The sequence below is a fragment of the Lytechinus pictus genome, unplaced genomic scaffold (genome assembly GCF_037042905.1).
Source record: "Lytechinus pictus isolate F3 Inbred unplaced genomic scaffold, Lp3.0 scaffold_19, whole genome shotgun sequence".
NCBI classification, from domain to species: Eukaryota; Metazoa; Echinodermata; class Echinoidea; order Temnopleuroida; family Toxopneustidae; genus Lytechinus; species Lytechinus pictus.
Genome location: NW_026974140.1, coordinates 16,694,369 through 16,717,156, shown reverse-complemented (window position 1 = coordinate 16,717,156; position 22,788 = coordinate 16,694,369). Strand labels below are relative to the sequence as shown.

The following is a 22,788-nucleotide window of genomic DNA, read 5'->3' as shown; positions in this document are numbered from 1 at the left end:
GCGGCAGGTTCAGCAGTAGCTAGTCCAGTACCACTGAACTCCCCAACAACACACTATAATGCACACCACACAACAAAATCATCAGGTGACATGGACAAAATCTCGAACTAAAAGGGAAATTTCTTACCTAATTGGCCATATCTCACGTCAAAAATATCACACGCGCTATTTCTTAACTGAAGAAGTCTGAAAAAGTCGATTTTTTTATGGTTTTCCTGATTTTCATGGATTTTGGAAAAATAGCACTTTCATAAGCCGATGTTGGCCGCCATTTTTTCCGAAAGTTAATGTTATGAAAAAAAAAATTAAAAACATGAAAATTACAATAACAACACTGCAAAATGTAGTACCCTAATTGTGGCCATTGTATGTGCGCTTGCTATTTTCACATGCTTTGCAATTGAACTACGCACTTAGCAGCATTTGCGTGCCGTATAGAGGCGAATTGCAGCTGCCTCACGGGATCGCATAGGAATTGTACATCGTGCCGCACACTGGAGGCGGGGCTGCTGCAGACTGGGTAATGCTATCCTGGTCTGAAGTCGTCAATCTTGACCACTGCGATTACCATCGGTCAATTTTCATGATAACAAAGGGAAGTACCATCAGTCCATTTTATATGATATGTATGGATTAAAATAGCTTTGCAAAATAATTACAGGGTGGAAAAAACCCTTAAGCGGCCGCACACTGGTGCAGTTACTCTATATATGTTTTTTTTTTTTTTTTACATAAGATTTTGATGAATTCTCAACATGCGTGTAATTAATAATGCTTGATTATTTTTTTTTACTTAAATCACCTTTGTGCTTGGGTGGACTTGACCTTTTGAATATCTTAAAGAATTTTGTCAGTATCAAAATAATATCCCTTTACCTTTTCTTTTCAGCTTTTTCATTAATAGAGTCTTGTCCAATATACGAATGGATTTCCTAATGGATTGATGGCAAATGGAATTAGTTCTTGTACTAGTATAATCTAGCTCTATACTAAAAAGCCAAACTAGCAGAGGAAGTTCTTGAATTCTATATCTTGTCAGAATGGCTCAGAAGGTGTGTTTCATCACTACTGGAGTTATTGGTACTCTTCTAGTTATTGCTGGCATCAGTTTTGTTCACTACTTTCCAATCATCTTTGAAAGCATTGTCAAAAAGGTATCAATGTTTCCCTTATTTTTACATCCAGTAAATCCAGAATTAATTATGGAAGTTTGTTACAATTTCAACTTACAAGTATGCAAAATTTGATTGCCTAATATAGATTTTATAATGTATTTTTATATTTAAAAAAGATATCTTACAGATGGAATTGATGATATAACAAATGTGCATTTGACTTGGAATCACAGCCAAGCATCCTGTGCAGGAACTAGATCCACACATAGGTGCTGACAACCTAGAGCATGTTAGATAAAGAATCCAATGAAAGGACAATACTTCATTGATTTACAAACAGTCCATGCTCACTTACTTTTTTTTCAAATTTTTGAAGAATTGTGTGATATGATTCAATGATCAAATGTTAATATACCATTTCTCTTTACTATGCATTATCATCAGCAAATATAAAAATGTGATTAACAATTCAAGGAGTGGGATTGAAAAAGATCAGTAAGGGATCGGAAACAAGTAACTGGTCTTGAGACTGTTTATTTGATCTAGATTGCATTATCTGATTTCCAAGTTTGCCTTCATCATGATTTCAGATTGAATTTCCTGCATGGTCAAGGGCTCATATGTGTCACACGAATTCTGCATCATCATTTGTATTGTCTTAATTTTGGGGGCATATAAAATGTGTTTATATTAATTGCCAGAACTTACATGTACACGGTGTAGTAAAAGAAAGAAATGATAGATTCTTGCACAGTGTAATGGATGTGTTGAGCAATGAAGATTCTATTTAGCTTCTAAAAAACCATTAAAAAAAAGTTGAAGGGGAAGTTAAAAAAGATTGTTGTCTTAATGAAATTACACATACTATTATTGATCTGTCTCTATGTCTCTATATATACTGTACCATTAAACAACCCACCCCCTCCCCAGCTCCTTTGTCGCCATTGTGTCAAAGATGAGTATTCATAATGCAACATGTATTTAGCCCTGAAAATAAATGTTTCTAAGCACTGCTTATCATTACCTTGGCTGCTTTAGCATGGTAACTATAATTACTGGGTGCTCAAGCATTCAAGGAATGGAGGTGATTAATACTAGGCACCTATTTGCATCACCTGTATGGAGAGAGGCAAATGTATAATATACATGCACATTACATGTAGAATCTTGCCTAATGACACTGGTGCTATGAATCGCAAACCAGAGGCTGAAACACTGATCTACAACACCACTTCAGTGAATTCGAGTGCATGTTTCTTCAATCCTACACTAAGGATATCTGTCTACCAAAGAGCATGATAACATTACACAAAAGAACAATTGTCAACTTTAAAGCACTCAAAGGATTTATTATCTGTCGTATTTGTCTGCACTGATTTCTGAAAATGAAACCACTCTTATGATACTACAATAGGCAAGTGACACTACAATGATAATTGTTATCTCTGATGTATGATTTGAGACCATTATTCACTATCAATGTGAACCTTGTACCCTGTATTTGCTTTTGAGTTTCAAGAGCATGGTCATTTCATTTCCTCATGGATGTGATTTGCTTAAAGGTCATTATTAATTTTATGTCTATTTCTCAATATACGCATCATGCATGCATTTCATTCAAAGGTTTGAAATAGAAACAGGATGCAATGGCATGTGACTATTGAAATTTTCCTCCTGAAACCAAAAAAACAATGAATTTGCCATGAAAATATTGGAAAAAGGAAACAATTTGTGATTTTTGAAATATACATGTATTTCACCAAACCTGGTATCAGTTAGAATAACATTATAGATATGAAAGTGACAATGTACATATGCCCAAAGGCCAAAAACCAAATGAATCTTTGTTTTATTTTGATATGATAAAATTAGCATGTATATTTTGAGACAGGGTGTATTTTATTTAAATTATAAAGTTAAACTTTAAAAGAAGAGGAAAATGTCTAAAGTACATACAGTGTACATACGGTTAGAAAATTGCCAAGAAATATTGTAATGCGAAATTGCCATTCTGTTTGAAAAGACTGGAGTTTAAGATTATAAACAGCAGAGAAAGAGTTTTTTTATCAATGCCAATAAATTACAATTGACATGAAGGCCTCTGACCTCTATAGATGTTGTCTGGAATGTTATGATCATTAACTATACTGAACACTTTTTGTTACCTTTTTATAACATGTGAATTTAATTGATAACATATCAACTAATTTCCTTTTGAATATTTTGATTTGCTTTGCTAGCAAACTGTCTTGGCAAACAACAGTACTGGCTTTGAGGAATGGGCTAATCCTCCAGCACCTATTTTTCTGGAATTCTATGTATGGAATCTAGAAAATCCTGATGGAGTGGTAAAAGGTGATAAACCCAATGTCACAGAGAGAGGTCCTTATGTTTACAGGTAGGATATATTTTACTTTAGGAATTTATTCCTTGAAATGCGTGTGCGCTGTAATCTTAGTAATTACGGATGCCAAGGTACCTGGCAGTAGTTGCTGAAACCCACTTTTCAAAATAATAACATTTGTTATTTTGATCCACTGAATTAATGAGATATGAATATTCATAATCATGGTTTATATGGAGTGACATAAAATGGACATGCATCTTTGAGGAGAAAACATATTGCTCAAACTCTGTGAACATTAAATACATGTAGCTATCAAAATGTTGAGTTACTGATTGGATTCTAAGTTGTTCTAGCTGTAATATGCTGCATTACATTAAAAAATTTGTGTATTTTTTCATTAATTACAACTTCAATCATAAACCCATACCCGGTTACGGAGTGACGGTTGCGGAGTGACATCTGAAATATTCACACACAGGCAACATAAAATGAACTTATATTTTAAAATTTTCTTTTGATATGATGTAAAATGATGACCTTCAGATTATGCAAAAGAAAATTTTACAAAACAAGCAATAGTTTTCTGTTAAATTGAAATTAAGTATAAAAAAAAACAATATATGTAGTCCCATGTATAGAATTTTTTGTATGGTTTGGATTCTCCTATAAGGAGATGCGTAAGAAAAAAAAATTGTGGCTAATTATGTTCCCCTTTTGTATTTATGAAATCCCATATGAGTTTTAACCAAAAAATTTGATCCAGATTTAAAATAGAGCCAATATAAATTTTTGGAAAATGTCCACTTTTGCTTGGAATTGCCTAAATATTGAATAAAGCTCATTATAACCTTTAACATTGCAGTGAATGAAATGGGGATTTTCTGAGACTCTTTTTATATTCCAGAGATCTATTGATCATTTCATTTCTACCCAAGACCCTGTTTTTCCCTGCATGTTTGTAACTTTGTTATACGTTTCACGAAAATGTCATGTAGGGTTGTTGCTTTTCGTATATTTTCAATTTATATTTTTGTTTAGTACGCTGTTTATTATCATTTTTTTTACTTGAACCTTCAGGGAAGAACGCCCCAAGGTGAATGTGACAGAGCATGGGAATGGAACTGTCTCTTATACATCCCCTCAATCCTTCTTCATAGATCTGGACCTATCAGTAGGAGACCCAATGAATGATACATTTACAACACTCAATGTTCCTTTATTGGTAAGCAGGTACAGTGGTGTCTAAAAGTTAGTGAACCCCACTAGAAAATGCACTCCTTCTTTCTGAGTGTTGAATATAGACAACAACAACAACAACACTGCAATGTCCTGTGACCACAGAGGAACAAAGTATAGTGAATGTAATGTTTCACCAGCGGACTTCACAATCATATATCAAAAAGATGGCAGAACTTGAACATTTTTAAATATGTTCATTTTCTAATGGGGTTCACTAACTCTTTAGCGCCACTGTATATCCTTCTGTTCTTTTGTACAATGCATTCTGTTTCATGTATGACTATAAATGTTGTATGTATTTCAAAATCGAAAAAAAGTCAGTCGAGAAAAAAAAACTCACTATGAGGCTAATCTCCCTACTTGACTAGGAGGGTGGGGGTAATGTCGTTCTTGCTTATAATAACTAGATCCACATTCTACGAACATTTATCTTATTGGAAGTGAAAAATGAAACTGACAAATTATACACAAATTGAAAGGAGATTAGTCAGAGAATACAGTAATGGTATTTTTTTACACTTTTGTCAGATACCAGCTGAGTTTCAACTCATAAATTGCAATATTATATTTTGCCAATTTCATGTTGACATTTGGATACTTTAAAAACACTAGCGCATTGGTGAAAACCTTTAGTCATGTCACATCTCAATGCTGACCATTTCTGTAATGATAATGCATTCATACTTTGATTTTTATCATGTGGTAAAACAGGGCTCCACACTAAACCTTTATTTCTACTGGTCCAACCTGTTCATGTCGGACCAGTAGATACCCAGTTTTCCAGTTTTTACTGGTCCGAACCTAAAATTTACTGGTCCCCCAAAATAAAGAAATATGTAAAAAATGACTCTAGTTTATTTTGCTGTTTTTTATTGCCCCCCCCCCCAAAAAAAAAAAACCCATACAAACAGAACACACACATGTATGCACAACATGGTTCATGAGAGCCATTTCTCAATTTTTGAGAAAATATCATTTGTATCAGTTTGATATATTTTTAAGTGGTCAGGTCGGACCAATAAATCTGGCTTTTTGTGAAAAGTTACTGACCTTACAGCAATTTTTTCTGGTCTGGGACCGTCGGACTGGTGCCAGTGTCGCGCGCTGGGTAAAACTGATCACATTGCTAATTTGTCTTTATGTACAGACTGTTGTGAATGAGCTGCAGTTTATGTCGGCTGCTGAGAGGATTGCTCTTTACATCTTGATTGGAAAGCACCAGGATGTGTGTGTTACCCATACTGTTCATGAATACATCTGGGGATACAAAGATGAGGTGCTTACCAAGATCAAGGAATTCAAACCGGATCTAGTGCCTACAGACGTCTTTGGATTTTTTGCGGGGGTGAGTGTAACATTGTCATAACAAACTTCTCGGTTGGAATCTATTTCCTCCTTAAGTGGTCAATACATGTACCTTGCCAAATATTCATTGGTATTATTGGGATTTCTGTTGTACTTTGGTGGCAAAATGACGATGATGCCTGTTTTTACATGAAAATGGGTAATTGAAATGTAGATAACATCACATGATAACCCTTTCTGTAACTGAACTGCTATGATAATACATAATGTACAACACTCAATTCTGCAAGAAGGTTGTCAATCACTCATATTGTTTAGAGATTGACTCATAAAGGCATGTGATGGACATAAGACCATTTACATGTCAAGTCTAGCTAGGGCTCAAGGCAGTCAAAGGTTAACAGTGTTTGTATTATATTTTGATCTTTGTATTGTAGTGGATGGTGGATAGTGTCTTTCATGCAATACCTTTGAAGGGGAGTGAACCGACTAATACTGTATGGTCTATCATGAACAGAATTAGATAGTCTTGTAAATATTGATAATGCAGAGCTCTGTAATTTCATTTGTTTAGAGAAACTCAAAATAGTATGGGAGAAAGGTACTTGTTAAGCTACTTGGTAACACAATTATTGTGGTACACATGTGAATGTATTGTGTTGTGACTTGTGAATTTGTGTGCAATCATTTAAGTGGGCCTCTATTACAAAACTACACTGCTCAGAATATTGTATTATGGGTTTGGGAGCTGGCGAGATATGAGTAGTCGAGAACTTGAGGTGGAGCTCTACAAGGCTTCACTATGATTGTCACAAATCGGTATTCTGAACATTGTCTTTTCCCTGTCATATCTCTCTCAGTTCCTGCCCATTTGGAGGCAAACCAATCAAAATCACTGTTAGTTCCCAGTGTGAGCCCTTCTGACCAATAGGTAGGCTCTGTGGCAGGTAGGGCGTATCCCCAATATAGTAGCTGGCATCGCGCAACTACGCATATATTAATGCGCTTGATTACAAAGAGAGACAGGGAGCTGTGAAGGATTTTTAGAAGAGAGATAGAAAAAAGGAGGATTTAATATGTAGGGCCTAACTAATTGAAAAAATATTTTTGAAATTATTCATGGATGATGAGTGAAACTTATACCACATTATAATCTAAATAATATCATTATATGCTTGACATTTAGTCAGCAGGGTATCGGGATATTTGGTACTAAAATTTTGTCATACCTTTAGCTTGTATATTGGGATTATGTGCATTTAAGAGCCGCATATTTTTGGTGCAGGCTAAAGAGAAGAGACAAAATTTATGAAAATTTTTATGACAAAAGTTATGACATCCACCAGAATACCAACTATCGAGAAAAAGACAATGTTCAGAATACCGCCCCTGGGTCATATTTGCTTAAATGATAATGAAGAAACTACCCTAAACTGTTTTGTTGTGGACCATCTTACATTGTGCACTAATACTTGTCTTATAATGTTTGTATATCATGCCCTTGAACTTTGCTGGTGACAGTTTTTGAATGAGGCCTCTGTAGCAAACTTTAAGTATGCAGATTAAATCTATGAGATTTATTTAAAGTAAGATCAGATCATTGTTGTTATGTGTGAATTGATGGAAAAAATATTGATGAATCTTCATAATTATTATTGTATTTTTTTATACAGAAAAACAACAGTAATGATGGAGTTTATACAGTCTACACAGGAGAAACTGATTCTAAATTAACTAATATTATAGACAATTGGAAGGGTATGGAGAGTCTTCCTTACTGGACCACACCACAGGCTAACATGATCAATGGCACAGGTAGGGTATGCTTTCTGAGGGGAAGGGGGGGGGGGGGTTCACAAAGAGTTAATGTGACTTATTGAGTGTTGCAAGAAACTTGCAATCGATTGCAAGTCAATTTTAGGTCCCAAAATTAATTGTATGTCTTGCCATTAATTGCAAACTTACTAATTATCACATGGGGGTGTTTCACAAAGTTTGAAGTATTACTTAGAGTCGCACTTAAATACAGAGTTGCGTATGGTATGAAAGGCTTGACCGCATTGGTCAGATCGTATCATGAGGACGCGCACTACTGTGTATCTGTTAATAAGATTGCGCGTTGCATATCATATATGCGTCGGCATTTAAGTGCGATTTAAGTCATACTTTAATCTTTGTGAAACACCCCCTGGTCTGCTTCTTGCATCAACAAGAGTGAATTGATTTGTTTTAATCATAATTGATTTATCACTTGTAAGTTTACAACTGAAACTTTGCAATTGATTGCAAATGGGCAATTCCATGGAAAATGTTCACTTTAGAGAAAAAATGAAGTTTCAGATTTCACTTAAGCAGTCAAATTTTCTTAAAAAGTAATCTATAAAGTCTCAATTTCCAATAGAAAAATCGCAATATTGAAAAAATTTTGTAGTTTTTTCCATCATCAAAAAAATAGAATAGTAAATTGCAAAATGTAAAAAATGTGGCTATATTTAAGCAATTCATCTTTCCTGTCTCTACTAAAAGTAAACAAGGTCCCAGAGGTCTCTTTTAACTTTTGAATAGTTAATTAATGTTCAAATCAACAGAAAATCATCGTTAAATTTTATGCCATTCATCAATTTTAGAGAAATCTGTCTTCAGATTTGTGTGATTTCTTTACCATTATCAGTGTCATGTCCGTTACGTTTTTCACTTAAAGTTTTCACAGCTTACAGGAAATTTGTCTAAAGGTACTGCAGATTCAGATTCTATGTTAGAATTAAACCCCCTACCATGTGTAGCAATCATTTTCCCTTACCACTTCTCATTTTCATAAAAATGGCGTAACGGACATGACAATTCGCGTAACGGACATGACGCCTTATATATGACAAAAGGCAGCATTCACAAAAACAAAATATTAGGCTCACTGTCACAGACTGAGGCCAGTCTCAGTTGCTTGAGGATAGCTGGATGTAATAACTCCTAGAATCTGCATGTCATTCAAGCTATTTTTAGAAGTTGGTGAATGATGAAAGTTCAGCTCTTGTTTTGGTGTATTTTTCTTAGAATTAACGGTATGCCACATAATATTAGGATAAGATGCAGCTAGATCTGGCAACATACTCAGATCACAATCTGCATCATTTGTGTTTGAACAATACAATAAAGGTGCTTGCACTGACAGTTTGGAGCATGATAAAACTCCAACTTGTGAATTCATGAGATCACTGATGATATTGCTTCAAAGTATCTGACTTTCACCAACCTCTACTTCTTCAGTGATGGCACGGGCTCACATTTAAAAACAAGTTTGTATTCAGATATCTGTGTTACATGATGTAGCTCTATGAATCCATGAATCTACAGTGGCACTTCTTTGCAATATCACAAAGCAAAGGGGCTGTGGAAGGAATGTGGCGCGATCGATATTAAATTATGTCATCATAGTATTTTGCTCAGCCATAATCACGATTTGAATGATGTATCTTCATTTGTACACAAGCAGCGCAGACAATGCAACAAAATTAGATACAGCCACATTTGTCAGCAAGCAAGATCGTAAGATTTAGAACATCCAAGATTTGATGAAAGGATGATTATACTCAGGATGATACTGTATTTATTTTGAATGAAAAAAAAAATCTAAGAAGCGATTTACAAACATTCTGTGTACCTTTCAACTCATACATAATCGATAATGAGACTGGTTTCCAGGTACTGCTATTAAATTTTAAAATACTTTTTAATATCATTTTTTTTTTAATCTTAAAACTGACATTAATACTAGTTCATATTCTTTATCATAAAATACATTTCATAAAGTTCATCTTGGATTTATACAGGTCTGGTACATTTTGTTTTCTTCTCACAAAAAAATGAGATTTGGTCTTCTCAGTGTGCCGTAGTGGTACGATGAACATTGTATTCTATATAAAATTATCATGTACTAGGCTATAGCTATTAAATTAATGATACCTGTCAATAATATCTACATATTTTTCTTAAGAATGTTAGTAAAGGTACTTTGCTGTTACATAATTACATTCATTATTCATATTTCTTTCATTTTGAAACTAAGAAGTGCTGATGAAGTTCACTCCGTAAGGGTGTCATGTCCGTTACGCTAGTGTATATTATCAAATAGTAAGCCATGATAAAAAATAATCTTTACTATCAACTTTTTCTCCTTTAATTAGGTGTAGCGGATGGTAGTAACTGGAAAATACTCATTAACTGTTGTTAACTGGTGTAAAAGAAATTTTTCAAAATATTTTTTTGTTTTATAAATATTGCACGAAAAGCCCCCCTCTCAAATTGCAAAATAATAGGAGATATTACAGATTACCAGTTATGATGTGTGTCTCTAACCTCAAGCCTTAACATGTAAACAATTAGACTTGTACCATATCTTGTAATAAAATAATTATATTCGCTTACAAAAAGTGGACGAAACTGTCATGTCCGTTACGTTTTGTGTGTCATGTCCGTTACGCTACATTTTGAGCTATGAATACAGAATGCACTGCAAAACTGTTGTTAAACACCATTTTATAGATAAAGCATGATCTTAAGGTTAAATTAACACCAACGTCAGGTGCATGCAATCTAAGAATTCACAGGAATTTTGATAAGCAATAGGAGGTAAAAATGCTTCGTCCATTTAGTGTCATGTCCGTTACGCTCACAAAGAGTGCAATTTCTCCACAACTGTTCAACGAAACGATTTGAAATTTCATGTGTATGTAACTGATACTCAAATGTGTCTGATAAGCTCAGTAACAATTATCAAAAGACTGCTTATTCTACTGTATAAACCTTTGAATTACAAAAAATTGTCTGAACGTCATGTCCGTTACGCTGGAATTGACCAAATGTTTTCTTGCAACACCCCTTATTGTCATGCTTCAATGCCGGTGTGCACATGATTATGTAATGCGCAATCTTGTTGATTGATACGCAACAGTGTGCATCCTCTTAGCATGATTTGACCAATGTGGTAATGCCTTTTATAACGTACACAACTTGGAAATTAAACGTGACTCTTAAATCACACTTAAATCTTTGTGAAACACCCCCATGGAATATATTCCATATTTTTATTTTTTACAATTAGTGAGCTTTCAAAAGCATGTTTGAAGGGAGAGAAGATGGTAGATTCAATTTATGCATGCTCAATCCCGAGTAAATTCAAGATTGAGCTCGCACAGAACAATTTATTTTCTGAATCTCTCGTCTCTTTGCCTTATATCATGTGCTTGAAAGCTCCCTATTGTGTCTTGGGTCAAGAAGTTTTTGGAAAGTCTAGGAAATTCTAATCCTTATTAAAGCAAAATGTCTGAGGTCAGGAAGTATTGCAATTTCTTCAGGAAATTCATATTTTTAATGATGAATACATTTGTGCAATTAATCACCCCTATAGTCAAAGTTGCTCAGACTTGCACTGAATATACCATATTCAGACAATAAGATCGCAAAAGAGTCCCAGACAAAGTTCATCAAAAAACAAAAACAAAAAAGGTCAAAAATACAAATAAGAAATTGAAAAAACACCAATATACATAAGAAACTGATCTGATATCGCAAATCTTTCACATATATTTGCTAAGAAGATTTTGAGCTTTATTTAGGGACTTTGTCACTTAGAGCAAAAATTGTGTTTTGGATGCTAATTATGCATAAATTAGCACAATTAATAGCAATTTTCATGAAATAAATAATTATGAAATTTTAAAGGCCATGTTCCAGGCAATGTGCGTACCAATTTTTGGAGCGGCCAACAGCCGAGATCTTAAGGGGACCCCCCCCCCCCCGCCATTTGATCTCCCAAAATATCCCAGCCTAGTTAGGGTTAAAGAAGTGTATGCACTGTGTAGTTTAGTACATAGCTAATGTCATGTCTAGACAGTTTGAGTTTGTATAGTTATGATTTCATTCCATGAATGATTGGAATATTACAATCTTGTGTGATTTATGGTTTATACTCATGAGAAAATGATCTCTAACATTCTTAATATATTGAGTTTTTTTGTCGTCTGTGACTCCCAGTACATGTATGTTGAATTTTTATATTTAGATGGAACTTACAACCATCCATTCATCACCAAGAATGATACTGTTTATGTCTTTTCTTCTGATATCTGTAGGTGAGTGGTTCTATGACAGATCTATGTTGTCTTCATGCTTATTCACTTTTTAATTTCCATATCAAATAGATAAGAAATGGGAAAATATTAATGATAAATATTCATGTTTTAATTTTTTTTCAGGGGAAAATGGATGTTGGTGATATGATATGAATTTAGGCATTCATTTATCCTATTTAATATAGGGTATTTATTAATACCTCAGTTTTCAATTGCGTACAATATTGCTTTTTGACAAATTTTTTACTTGCGATGGAAGGTGGAAGATGTACTGAACCTTCTTACATGTTTGTATTGCTCAGACCAATCATTTCACAGTACTTTATGTAAAACGTGTATTTCTCTAATTAGTATGAGCTTCAAATAATACTTCCTAAAACTGTGGAGTTGTAATTTTATACTATCCAGTGAACATTTAAAAATCTCTCTCGCCTGTATGTAATTACATTGGACATAAGTAACAACTCATTTAATTTCCTACCAAGCTTCCTTATATGACTTGCATTAACTGTAATTTAATTCTTACAAGGAATGTGCTTGTAATATGTTTACCTACTGGTAAGCAATGTCTGTTAATGATGTTTTAGCTGACATCACTTCCTTCCTTAAGTCATATAGGCGCATTCCCTGTCTTCAAACAAAGCTATTTAACCAACTGACATATTTCTGCAGACATCAGTATATTTCAAGAATAGTTTGATTTTATAAGAAATCAGATACATGTAGTACTGATTGCTGCAATGCCAAAAGAGCTATGTAGTGTCTACAGCTGAAGTGGTCTAGACACCGAGCCATAAAATTTCATATATACAAGTCAATATAAAATGTACCAGTTTATGGAGATCCTGTCGAAAGTGTGTTTACAATACTGAATATTTTGATGGGGTTAGTACACGCAGACATTTGCTTTTTTATGGTTTTGTAAATTATCACTGCCCTGTTCAGGTAGCAGGGTAGCATAAATTTCTTTATTAGCTCACAGTTTAACCTGTTGTCTACTGCATCTAGGTGTTCTTTTTACAGTCTATGGGAATTACAGATGTAAGTAATCTTTGGGTTAACTTATTGATTGAGATTTAACATATATTTTAATAACAAAATGCTCTCTTTTAGATCCATCTATGCTCTCTTTTTGGAAGAAACAAATACGAGGGGTGTGCCTACTTATCGGTTTGCTCCACCCTCGTACCTGTTTGCTAATTACACAATCTACCCCCCTAATATTGGTTTCTGCACCCCTGATGAGGCACATTGCTACCCTGGAGGGCTCCTGAATGTTAGCCTTTGTCAGTTTGGTAAGTTTACTGGGTTTCAAATATCAACCAAATATATATCATCAATAAACACTCAGATGAGAATTCTTGTGTATTGAAATTCTGTATGATTTGCCTTTGCAATATCAGAGTATATTGGATGGTGTGCCGAAATATGACAAAATCCCAAAATTTGCTTTGCAGCAACATGTCATATTGCACGTGTAATGGGTAATGATTATAGAAGATGATGATTATACTGGATGGTGTTTAAGAAATACAGTGGGATTCATGGTATTGCACCCATCTTCATTTCTTGTAGTATTCTGTAATTGTTTGAATATTTCTGGTATCCAATTCTGAGCCATCCCATAAAATATAGATATCTTTAATACATCACCACAATAATTGGTCCACTGGTTTTAGCATCTTACAAGTAACCAATATTCACTTGAATATTTAGAGGTATATGCAAATGAATTAATACTCATTGTTTTTAATGAACAGGTGCACCAATCTTCATGTCATCTCCACACTTCCTCTATGCTGACCAGTCCGTTATGGACATGGTCATTGGTGTTCATCCAGTAGAAGAGCTTCATCGGACATTCTTTGATGTAGAACCAGTGAGTATCTTATCAGGTTTGGTCTTTGATTGGTCGTTTCATGGTTTATTAGATAACACCATATAATCAGTTTTGATTGGAAGGTAGTTTTCATCCGATATATAAAATAATGATTCATATGATACTTCGAAATATGGCACCTACCTTTCTTCTCATACCCTGACAAACTTTGGTGAGCTTCAAGGTTTGATGATAGTCAGCAAGTATTAATCGTCAATTTCAGGATGTAATCATCATTTTCTTGATGGGATAGTGCAATATTTTCCTAAATGATTGTTAGGACTTGTATGCCTTTTGGCAGTTGAAAAATTGTACTTCTCCAAGCAATTGTCCATGTAATTTAGATTAATAAAGATTAAAGCAAAACTCAAGTAGTCACAGTGAGCATTGGTTTTAAGAGAGAGTCATTAAAATGAACTTGAAGGTTATTTTTTGCCATATCATCTAGATCTCGTCATATACTTTATCCAGCCAAACATTGTAAAATTATGGAAAACCAGCTAAAACATTACCAACACAGAAGAGCACCCAGATATCCATCTTCTGACAGAGTGTCCTGCTTCCCTTGCAAATTACTGCCATATTATATACTTTGTACCTGAACCATTTGGCACTTAATATTCATTCATACTTTTTGCACAGAAGAACAGCCAGTAGGCTGAAGTGGGTTTGCTGTGATTAAATAATGAAATGAAAAGAAAATACATGCTAGTACTTATGTGTTCATGTTATTGGATTCTGTTAGAAGTCACTTTTCATGTTTTCACAATCTGAATGATGTTTCATAATTGAAGTCAAAATTATTTATGTTCACTTTCTATCTACAGTATACTGGTGGCCCATTGAATGTATCCAAGAAGTTACAGATCAATGCACATTTAAAAAGTTATGACTTCTACTGGGAAGAGTAAGTCTAATTCATCACATAATAACACACTTCCCGGGTAGGAAGTGAGACAGCATGATTTACATTGTTTTCTGCATTCAACTAGACATGTGATTTGTTTTTCATTACTGGTATTATTTGTTTAATCTACAGAACCAGTATACATCAGGTCTACTGGAATGTAAAAAAAAAAGAATTGTAAAATACTTTTATAAATGTGTATCATTCTTAAGATTAGCTTCATAACAGTTTCAACCAATATAAATTGTGTTTAGGTAGGTAGAAAATAATTTCATTAAGAATTTACCTCCATATATCTGGGGCAAAGTAGATTTCAACCTGGAAGTAAATTGAAAGAAATATCCATGATTTTTTTACATACCTCAAACATCATTGCTTGATTTCTTTGAGTTTAGAGTAGATTATGAAGAATCCCAATCCAAATTGAAGTGAACCAATGTAGTTCTAGGACATAGTAACAAATTAATAAAGTTTAGAAATCTTGATTTTTTGCATTATATTTTCTGTTCCTTATTCCCTTTGTTTTTATTTTCATCTTATAGTTGGTACAAGCATGTTTCAGAAGCATATGTTCCTTTAGTATGGATCAATGAAGTAAGTATTGTTAAAGATGTATTATCGCAAAATATTCTTCATTAATTATTCATACACTTAATATTACCTGTACAATTTTCTTGCATTTTCCAAGTTGGGTGACAGCCCATTCTGTTGTTATCTTAATAGAACGTCTCGAGGCTTATTGTATTGCAGAACTAGACTGTAAATCATACATTATTTTCTATTCATCAGTTCACCTATTCCCATTGAAGTATTGTTCGAGCGCCACATCTGAGAGATTTAAAGAATGTCAGTATCGCTTTGAAATGGTTTTTTTTTTTGTTTTTCAGACTTTAGGGTATCAGGGCTCTGTTTCATTAAACTATTGCTAGAAATCATTGACAAGGTTTTCATTTAACCAATCATGTTACATACCAGTGGTAGCTTTAATAAAGCAATAGCCTGTAACTTGACATTAATAAATCTAATGGAAGAGGGCCCAAAGGACTGATTGATATAATATATTATCTTCCATACAGCATGGGGCAGTCACACAAGAGTCTGCTGATGATCTTAAGAAACAGCTGTACCTACCATTGAAGATTGGAACCTATGGTACATGGTCAGTCTTAGGGTTTGGATGTCTCCTGGTTGTCCTATCTCTAACATGTATATCAGTTATGGTCTGTAAAGCAAAGAGATCATCAAGGCCTCTGGATTACTCTGTTAATGTGAGTATCACACCTCTGTATTTTGAGTTAAATTCAAATAAAATGACAGGACCAAACTCAGCAATAAGAATTCTAATTGGTGTTTTATTTACTGTCAGATTTCATGAAGCAGAAATATTGCTGAATCCTTCAAACATGTAAAATAGATTCAATATTAAAGCTCTCTTTTGGTCACATTTTCAAAGACAATGAATTAAGAAATAGCTTTTGAGTGCTACAAACTATAAAACCCTTATATGATGGCAGATAAATGTATAGATGTTTTATTAATGCTGATTGTAAATATTGGATGATAAAATGTCTCACAATTGGGTACATATCTCACCCAGAAATTAAGTTGATTTTGAATTAGGATTACTGTTTTTATAACCAAAATAATATTGTAGTATACCAATTTTAATGACCATTTTGACAAACATTTAGAATTATGAATAATTCATAATATGTTTTGGGTAATCTTTTCATTGTAATTGCTATTATTCCAACCTGTTTGGTGCATTCAGTCACATTGAAATAGAAATTAATTTATCTATATATATATTTTGTATTCATACTCTGTTTGGTTTGGGGTTCTTATATGGGCAAAACAGAGACCATAAGGTATTCACTATAATTTTTTTTAAGGAGAAATCTGACATGTTAAATGGTTTTTAAGTCCAGTTAGACTACAAGGTTATGGTTTATATAAGGTTTGAGCAAATGAAATTTGTAACTGGCAGTAAAATTTTGATGAAAACTTTATATTTTCAATTATTGATGTAATTGTTGCTTTATAATTGATTGGTAGTTGGCAAATGAATAAATGGGAATTGATATGAATTATTTTGAAGTTACACAGATAGAAATAAGATTTTTTTTTCAAATGTTTTTTTTGTTCTTTTTGACTTTCAGATTGATGCAAATGCTCCACTGATTAATGGTAGTACTAGAACAGAGATTGTGCCATCGTGATGTGAAAGTATAAAAGAATGGACTATGGATAGCTATTGGTTTTAACAACAAAGCTTCATACAGTGCAGTGGATGAAGTGTAATGACTTTCCTTAAAACTAGAGAGCAAGTGTGATGATGAGGAACATGTATGTGGGATGCTGTTGGATTGGATTGAATTTCCAAATCTTCATGTAAACATATCCAAAGCACAATTGTACAAAGAATATTTCAAGATAACATATACAAACATTTTGTCAGTGTATGTTTTTTTTTAAATCTCCTTGTAGTCAATTGAGCAATTAGGTATAAAATACTTTGTCCTTCAGAATCAAATGTCTTCCTTTCAAAATTGTTAATTATTTTTGGTTAACCAAATTAGCTTCTCTTATTATTTTAAAAACATTCCATGTTGCTCAGGTATGGTGAACAATGTAATTCTGTAGATTGAAGAAAATGTGCATTCCAGCCGCAGTAGAAAGATCATCCATTGTAAGCACAAATAAGCTCAATCCCAGACCCAATCTACATGATGACATTACAAAAATTTGGTCCGGTTATAGCTTAAGTTAATTACACAGACTAATTGGAATAAAAAAAAAATCATCCATTTATGATTTAGTAGACAAAGAGAAAAATTAAAATTTTCGCCTAGACATTGTCTCATTGTTGTTTGAATGTTCTGGAAGATTTTTAATAATGTCATAAAATTCTTTGCGTTCCCCCAAAATGGTGTAAAACATCATTATGCCCCATGTCCTTTTAGAGTTCAAGTTATTAAATATATCAATTTGAAACCTACAGACTAGATTTAAAGTGGGCTAGTTCCAAACACACCAAAGAAATAAAGTCAGCATTACAAGTATTTCTGCAACAGCTCATATTTTTTGTGTTAAGTGAAAAGTCTTGTCAGTAAATTTGTTAATAATGCAAGTTACTTTAAGTTCTGTTTCAAGCAGGTAGTCTACATCACTGGCTTTCCCAACTGAAAGTTATCTGTATGTAATTCTAATCACCTGGATCTTATAAGCCTATATATATATATAATCCAGTTTATGTGGGTCAGTAATAATTGTAAATTGAAGAACAGATATTGATTATTCTTGACATGTGCAATTTCAGGATTTCAGTTATGAGTTCCCCTATTGTGCACGGCTATCTGTACATTGTATGTTTATTACTTTATGAAATGTGAATTGTAGGTATGTCTAACTGATTTAGATGTACATGTATTATATTATCTTTATTTGTTTACTGCGGGGGGGGGGCTTCATTTCCCCCTCCATATTTTTAACCAGTGGATGAAGGAATCTGCTGTTCTAGATGGAAATTATGAAAAAAGAGACAAATTATGAATTAATTGAATTTAGCAATGCTACCTTCTTCATGAAGTGAATAGTATTGACATGTTATACTTGTAATCTCATTCAGATACATGTATGTTAAGTCTCTGAGTGTAAACCAAGTCATGATTGAAACTCACTACTCAAATTATGAGTGTGTAATTGAGTGTTACACTGCCATATAGTGAAGTGCTTTTCAAGTACTTCTTGTATGCAAATATTTGCCTTTCAGGTTAAGGAGGAACATGTGATTTTCATGATATCTTTCAACAAAGTAAAAATAAAGCATTAGGAATGAATATATGAAATAAAATGCCTTAGCAATATATTTTTTGCCATTAATAGTATGAAATGCATTTTTTGTTTTATAGTTGAAAGATTTTTATATGGGTATACATGTAATTATAGATAAACTTGGAGATGTTAAGCATTCTTACTGGTCAATTACTTTATTAAGTTGTGAGCAGATATACATTTCAGTATACATATGCATTGCATGAGTTTGTTTTAAATTCAGATGTAAACAGCCTGCCTATGGTGCATCACATGCATTGGTTTTGTAACTGCCTGCCAGTGGTTACTTTATATGCGTCAGTTATAAATTTCATGTATAAACTGCCCACCAATGGTTGCACCACATGCATTGGTTTTAAACTTCAGATGTAAACTACCCATCAGTGGATGCATAGCGTCTGATTTAAATTTCAGATGAAAACTACCTGTCAATACCATACAAATCAGAATCTGAATTTCAGATATGTTGTAAATTTGCTTTATATATTCTGTATTTTGTTAAAGTTGATTTCACAAACTCAGAATAGACATAATGCTAATTTATAACTTTGCCATGGCTGAATTTTATCAGAATTGTTGAAGTGTTAGTTTGTGCTGTTAATAGATATGTAGATTATAATTATTATCGTAATAGCCTTTGAACTTTGTAATTTTTAGAAATCAGTGTGAACCACTTTAAAAGTGATAACAATTTTTGTGTTCTGTGTAAATATCATGCGCCGAATTATGGTGAAAAGTCAGGAAAGTTCATCAATGCAATTTTCATAGTTCGTTGTTTTGTGTACAAAGATAATCATAAATTAATCTTAAGCAAGCTTAACACTGCATTGATAATGACTTATATTTTGACGGGTTCAAATTCTGTGCTATTTATTGTCTTTTGTAAGATTATCTGTCAAATCATAAAAATGGTTCTCTTTGTGTGTAATGTTGTATTTTTGTTGTAAGAGAAATTGTGCATCATGCATTGGGTATTGATATGCATGGGGCATTGATATTCTAAAAGCTAATTAATAATCAATAATTAAGTTGCTAATATACCAGTATGTTGTGCCTGTGAGTGAATCAGTACTAAAGTAATATATTTCTGAAAATGAATATTCTCTAGCTCTGATGTAAATAATTTGATCAATTTTATACAATTTCGGGTGATGAGATTCAGGTTTTTAATAGTAGTGTATACTGTCACAGGTGTTAAACCAAAGATTTCTAAATCGCCTTTTTCAAATTCTGAATAAGGACCACATCTATTGCTATCATCTGATGTGACTTGTATTTTAACTGTATTGTATAAATCTTTGTATTAAGAAACTTAAAACTTGTAAGATGATTTATAGTTCTGTTGGATCTATGTGCATTATTTGGTTAAACTTGGCAACAGTCACATTAACAGAGTTAATAATTATACAAATTTCTTTGTTTACTGATCATGAAGGATGCTCAAGAATATGTAATATTCATGCATAACAATTCTATTGACACTGACAATATTTTTGTATTTGTTTATTTTAAAGGGCCAGAAAGGATATCAATGTTTGAAATGAGAACCACATGTACATGTTTTAAAGTGTGCATGTATCATGATGTAACCAAGGAGGTACCTTATTCTAGATTTGTAATATTATGCATGTCATGTATCATTCTTTTATTTTTATCAACTTGATAGATGACTAATTCCGCAAACAAAAATATTGATATATTGAAAATGAGATATTGTAAATAAGTGATCACAATCTAAAGTTACAGATTATTGATTATAAGCATTTTGTATTAAAAAGAATAAAAAAGTTCTTTCTTTTTGTTAGATTTACCCACCTGAGATTTGAAATTGATCTGCAAATTTATCATTACTGGTAACAACTATCATTTATTTTGGCTGGTAAGCAATATTTCCATGTTTGCAGTGAGGACCTTGACTGTTGGTTAAGACTCCGTATTCTGAACTCGGGTTTAAATTAAACTCTGGTTTAAAGTTGTGGTTTATCTATGGAGAGCCAATTGGGGCACAAATTCCTTACAGTGCACATCCAATCTATTAATTCATATGACACCTAAATTGTTCATAATTGTCTGGGATTGATAAATTAAGTATTTTGAAGTATTTTTCTTCATTATGAAAGCAAAATGTTAAACATAAGAAATGTACAATAGAAACAGCATTTTTGGCTCCCATAACTTCAGAACAGAGTTAGACTATGGTCTAAGGTAAACCTGACTTCAGGCATGTATGTTTTAGGGTAAAAAATATAGTCTATTTTCACATTACACATGATATTGAATATTAAATATTTATGTCTAATACTTTATTTTGAATCATCTTGCCAATTTTCAAAATCCAGTAGACAATCATATGATTGTCTACTGTTCCCTTTCTACCCAGTATTGGGTAAAATCAGGAAAGAAGGATATAAGACTTCGAGATGCATTCCCGCTTTCTTCTTTCCCTCCAATCTTCAAAATCCCATATATAAACTTGAGGAGGAGCGATAGCTCAGTCGGTAGAGCGAGGGATTCATATTCCGGTGACCCGGGTTCGATTCCCACTTGGTGCGCTAGTGCCCTTTGGCAAGGCATTAATCCTCAGTACCAGGTCCTTCAGAGAGGACCTTAAGCCGTCGGTCCTCTGGTTGATTGCTTACAAGCATTCATGCTTTCTTAGCAATCAGGTAAAAAAAATCACCACCAATCAATCATATATGATGAATAATTTATTGTGTGTTCAACCCTGAAGATTGTAGAAAGTATGGGTCCATTAAATTAACTCCATTTCAGATTCATTTTTTATCTATTGCTGTTAAATATGTGCATACAAATAATTGCATTTTGTTATTATTATTCATTTGGCCATAAAAACATACAAATTGTAGTGGAAAGACAAAAATACAATTTCAAAGTGAATAATTACATATAAACAAGTGAAAATTAAAGAAAAAAAGAGAGACAAATGGAGATAGCAGATTCAGAATAGTTGTGTTAATTTATATCATATAAATGATCTTCAGGTGATCTTTGTCCAAGGCAAATATATTGGGATCACACGACTCTGTTTGACTTTGGAGAAATTTGACTTAAAAGAGGTATATAACGGTTACATGACATTTGCTCTGGCAACAATTGCTCAATGAAAAATTTGCACGTTAAACCAAACCTAAATTGTAACCTCCAACTCTAAAGAAACACTTACCCCTGTCTTTACATTATTCTATCACAATCCTAACTCTAACCTATACCCTCTGAGTTATTAAGATTGTAGTAAATGTCACAGGAGCAGATGTTGTGTTGCCTACATGCTTTGGATAATCTGATCTGAATAATTGCTTTCACTGAAGGAAATATTCAAATTATTTTAAGGTTAACTTTATGCAAGTTTGACTGTATTATAATAACATGGTGCTCCAATTATTGCTTTTGGCATTATGTATGAGGAATTACTGCCTTTTGGTTGGTGGTGGTGGTGATTGTAATTACAGTGATGGTGGTGGGTGGGGGAACATATAAAATCATGAATATTTTTATTTAGTCTTTAAGATTAGAGATAAAGGATTGTATAACAACCACCATTGATGGTACCTAATCTTAAATAGACAGACAGCGACAGAGATGAAGAAAAGGAAATGAAATAAATTGAGGAATTTGGGTTAATTGTAGTTATAGTTATAGACATTATCACTGAGTATGTGTTATTCAATGATAATATGCATGTAACTGTACAGTGTATATGTGCGAATCATGTATATTTTAGAACATTAAGGCCTGTTTTTCACAAAGGGGGTTTACACACCATAATGTGATGTTCACCCCCAGATTTAGTAAGGGCTAATTAAACCATAGTTTAAATTTTAGCCTGGGCTAAGTTGTGAATACCAGCCTAAATGTTTGAAAAGATTACCAGTCAAATACATGTGCATAAAATGTTCTATGTGCTCTTAAATTAAATTTTGGTGAATGCACTCTACTGATACTGCTTTGTAAAAATACATATTCTTCAGGTTTTTTTTTAATAAATTGATAATTAAAATAAAAATGATTTTGAA

General features: G+C 33.2%; 1 protein-coding gene across 1 annotated transcript in view; it reads left to right on the top strand.

Annotated features, from left to right (window-relative positions):
• LOC129260425 (lysosome membrane protein 2-like) overlaps positions 1-22,788 on the top strand; it is a 29,622-nt gene extending 6,834 nt beyond the window's left edge. The window contains exons 2-13 of the mRNA XM_064114249.1: positions 890-1,154; positions 3,356-3,513; positions 4,540-4,684; positions 5,849-6,046; positions 7,680-7,821; positions 12,065-12,134; positions 13,248-13,429; positions 13,895-14,013; positions 14,841-14,920; positions 15,463-15,514; positions 15,997-16,188; positions 17,080-22,788. Coding sequence (XP_063970319.1) covers positions 1,041-1,154; positions 3,356-3,513; positions 4,540-4,684; positions 5,849-6,046; positions 7,680-7,821; positions 12,065-12,134; positions 13,248-13,429; positions 13,895-14,013; positions 14,841-14,920; positions 15,463-15,514; positions 15,997-16,188; positions 17,080-17,139 — 1,512 coding nt within the window. The 5' untranslated portion in view covers positions 890-1,040 and the 3' untranslated portion in view covers positions 17,140-22,788. The remainder of the gene's footprint in view (positions 1-889; positions 1,155-3,355; positions 3,514-4,539; positions 4,685-5,848; positions 6,047-7,679; positions 7,822-12,064; positions 12,135-13,247; positions 13,430-13,894; positions 14,014-14,840; positions 14,921-15,462; positions 15,515-15,996; positions 16,189-17,079) is intronic.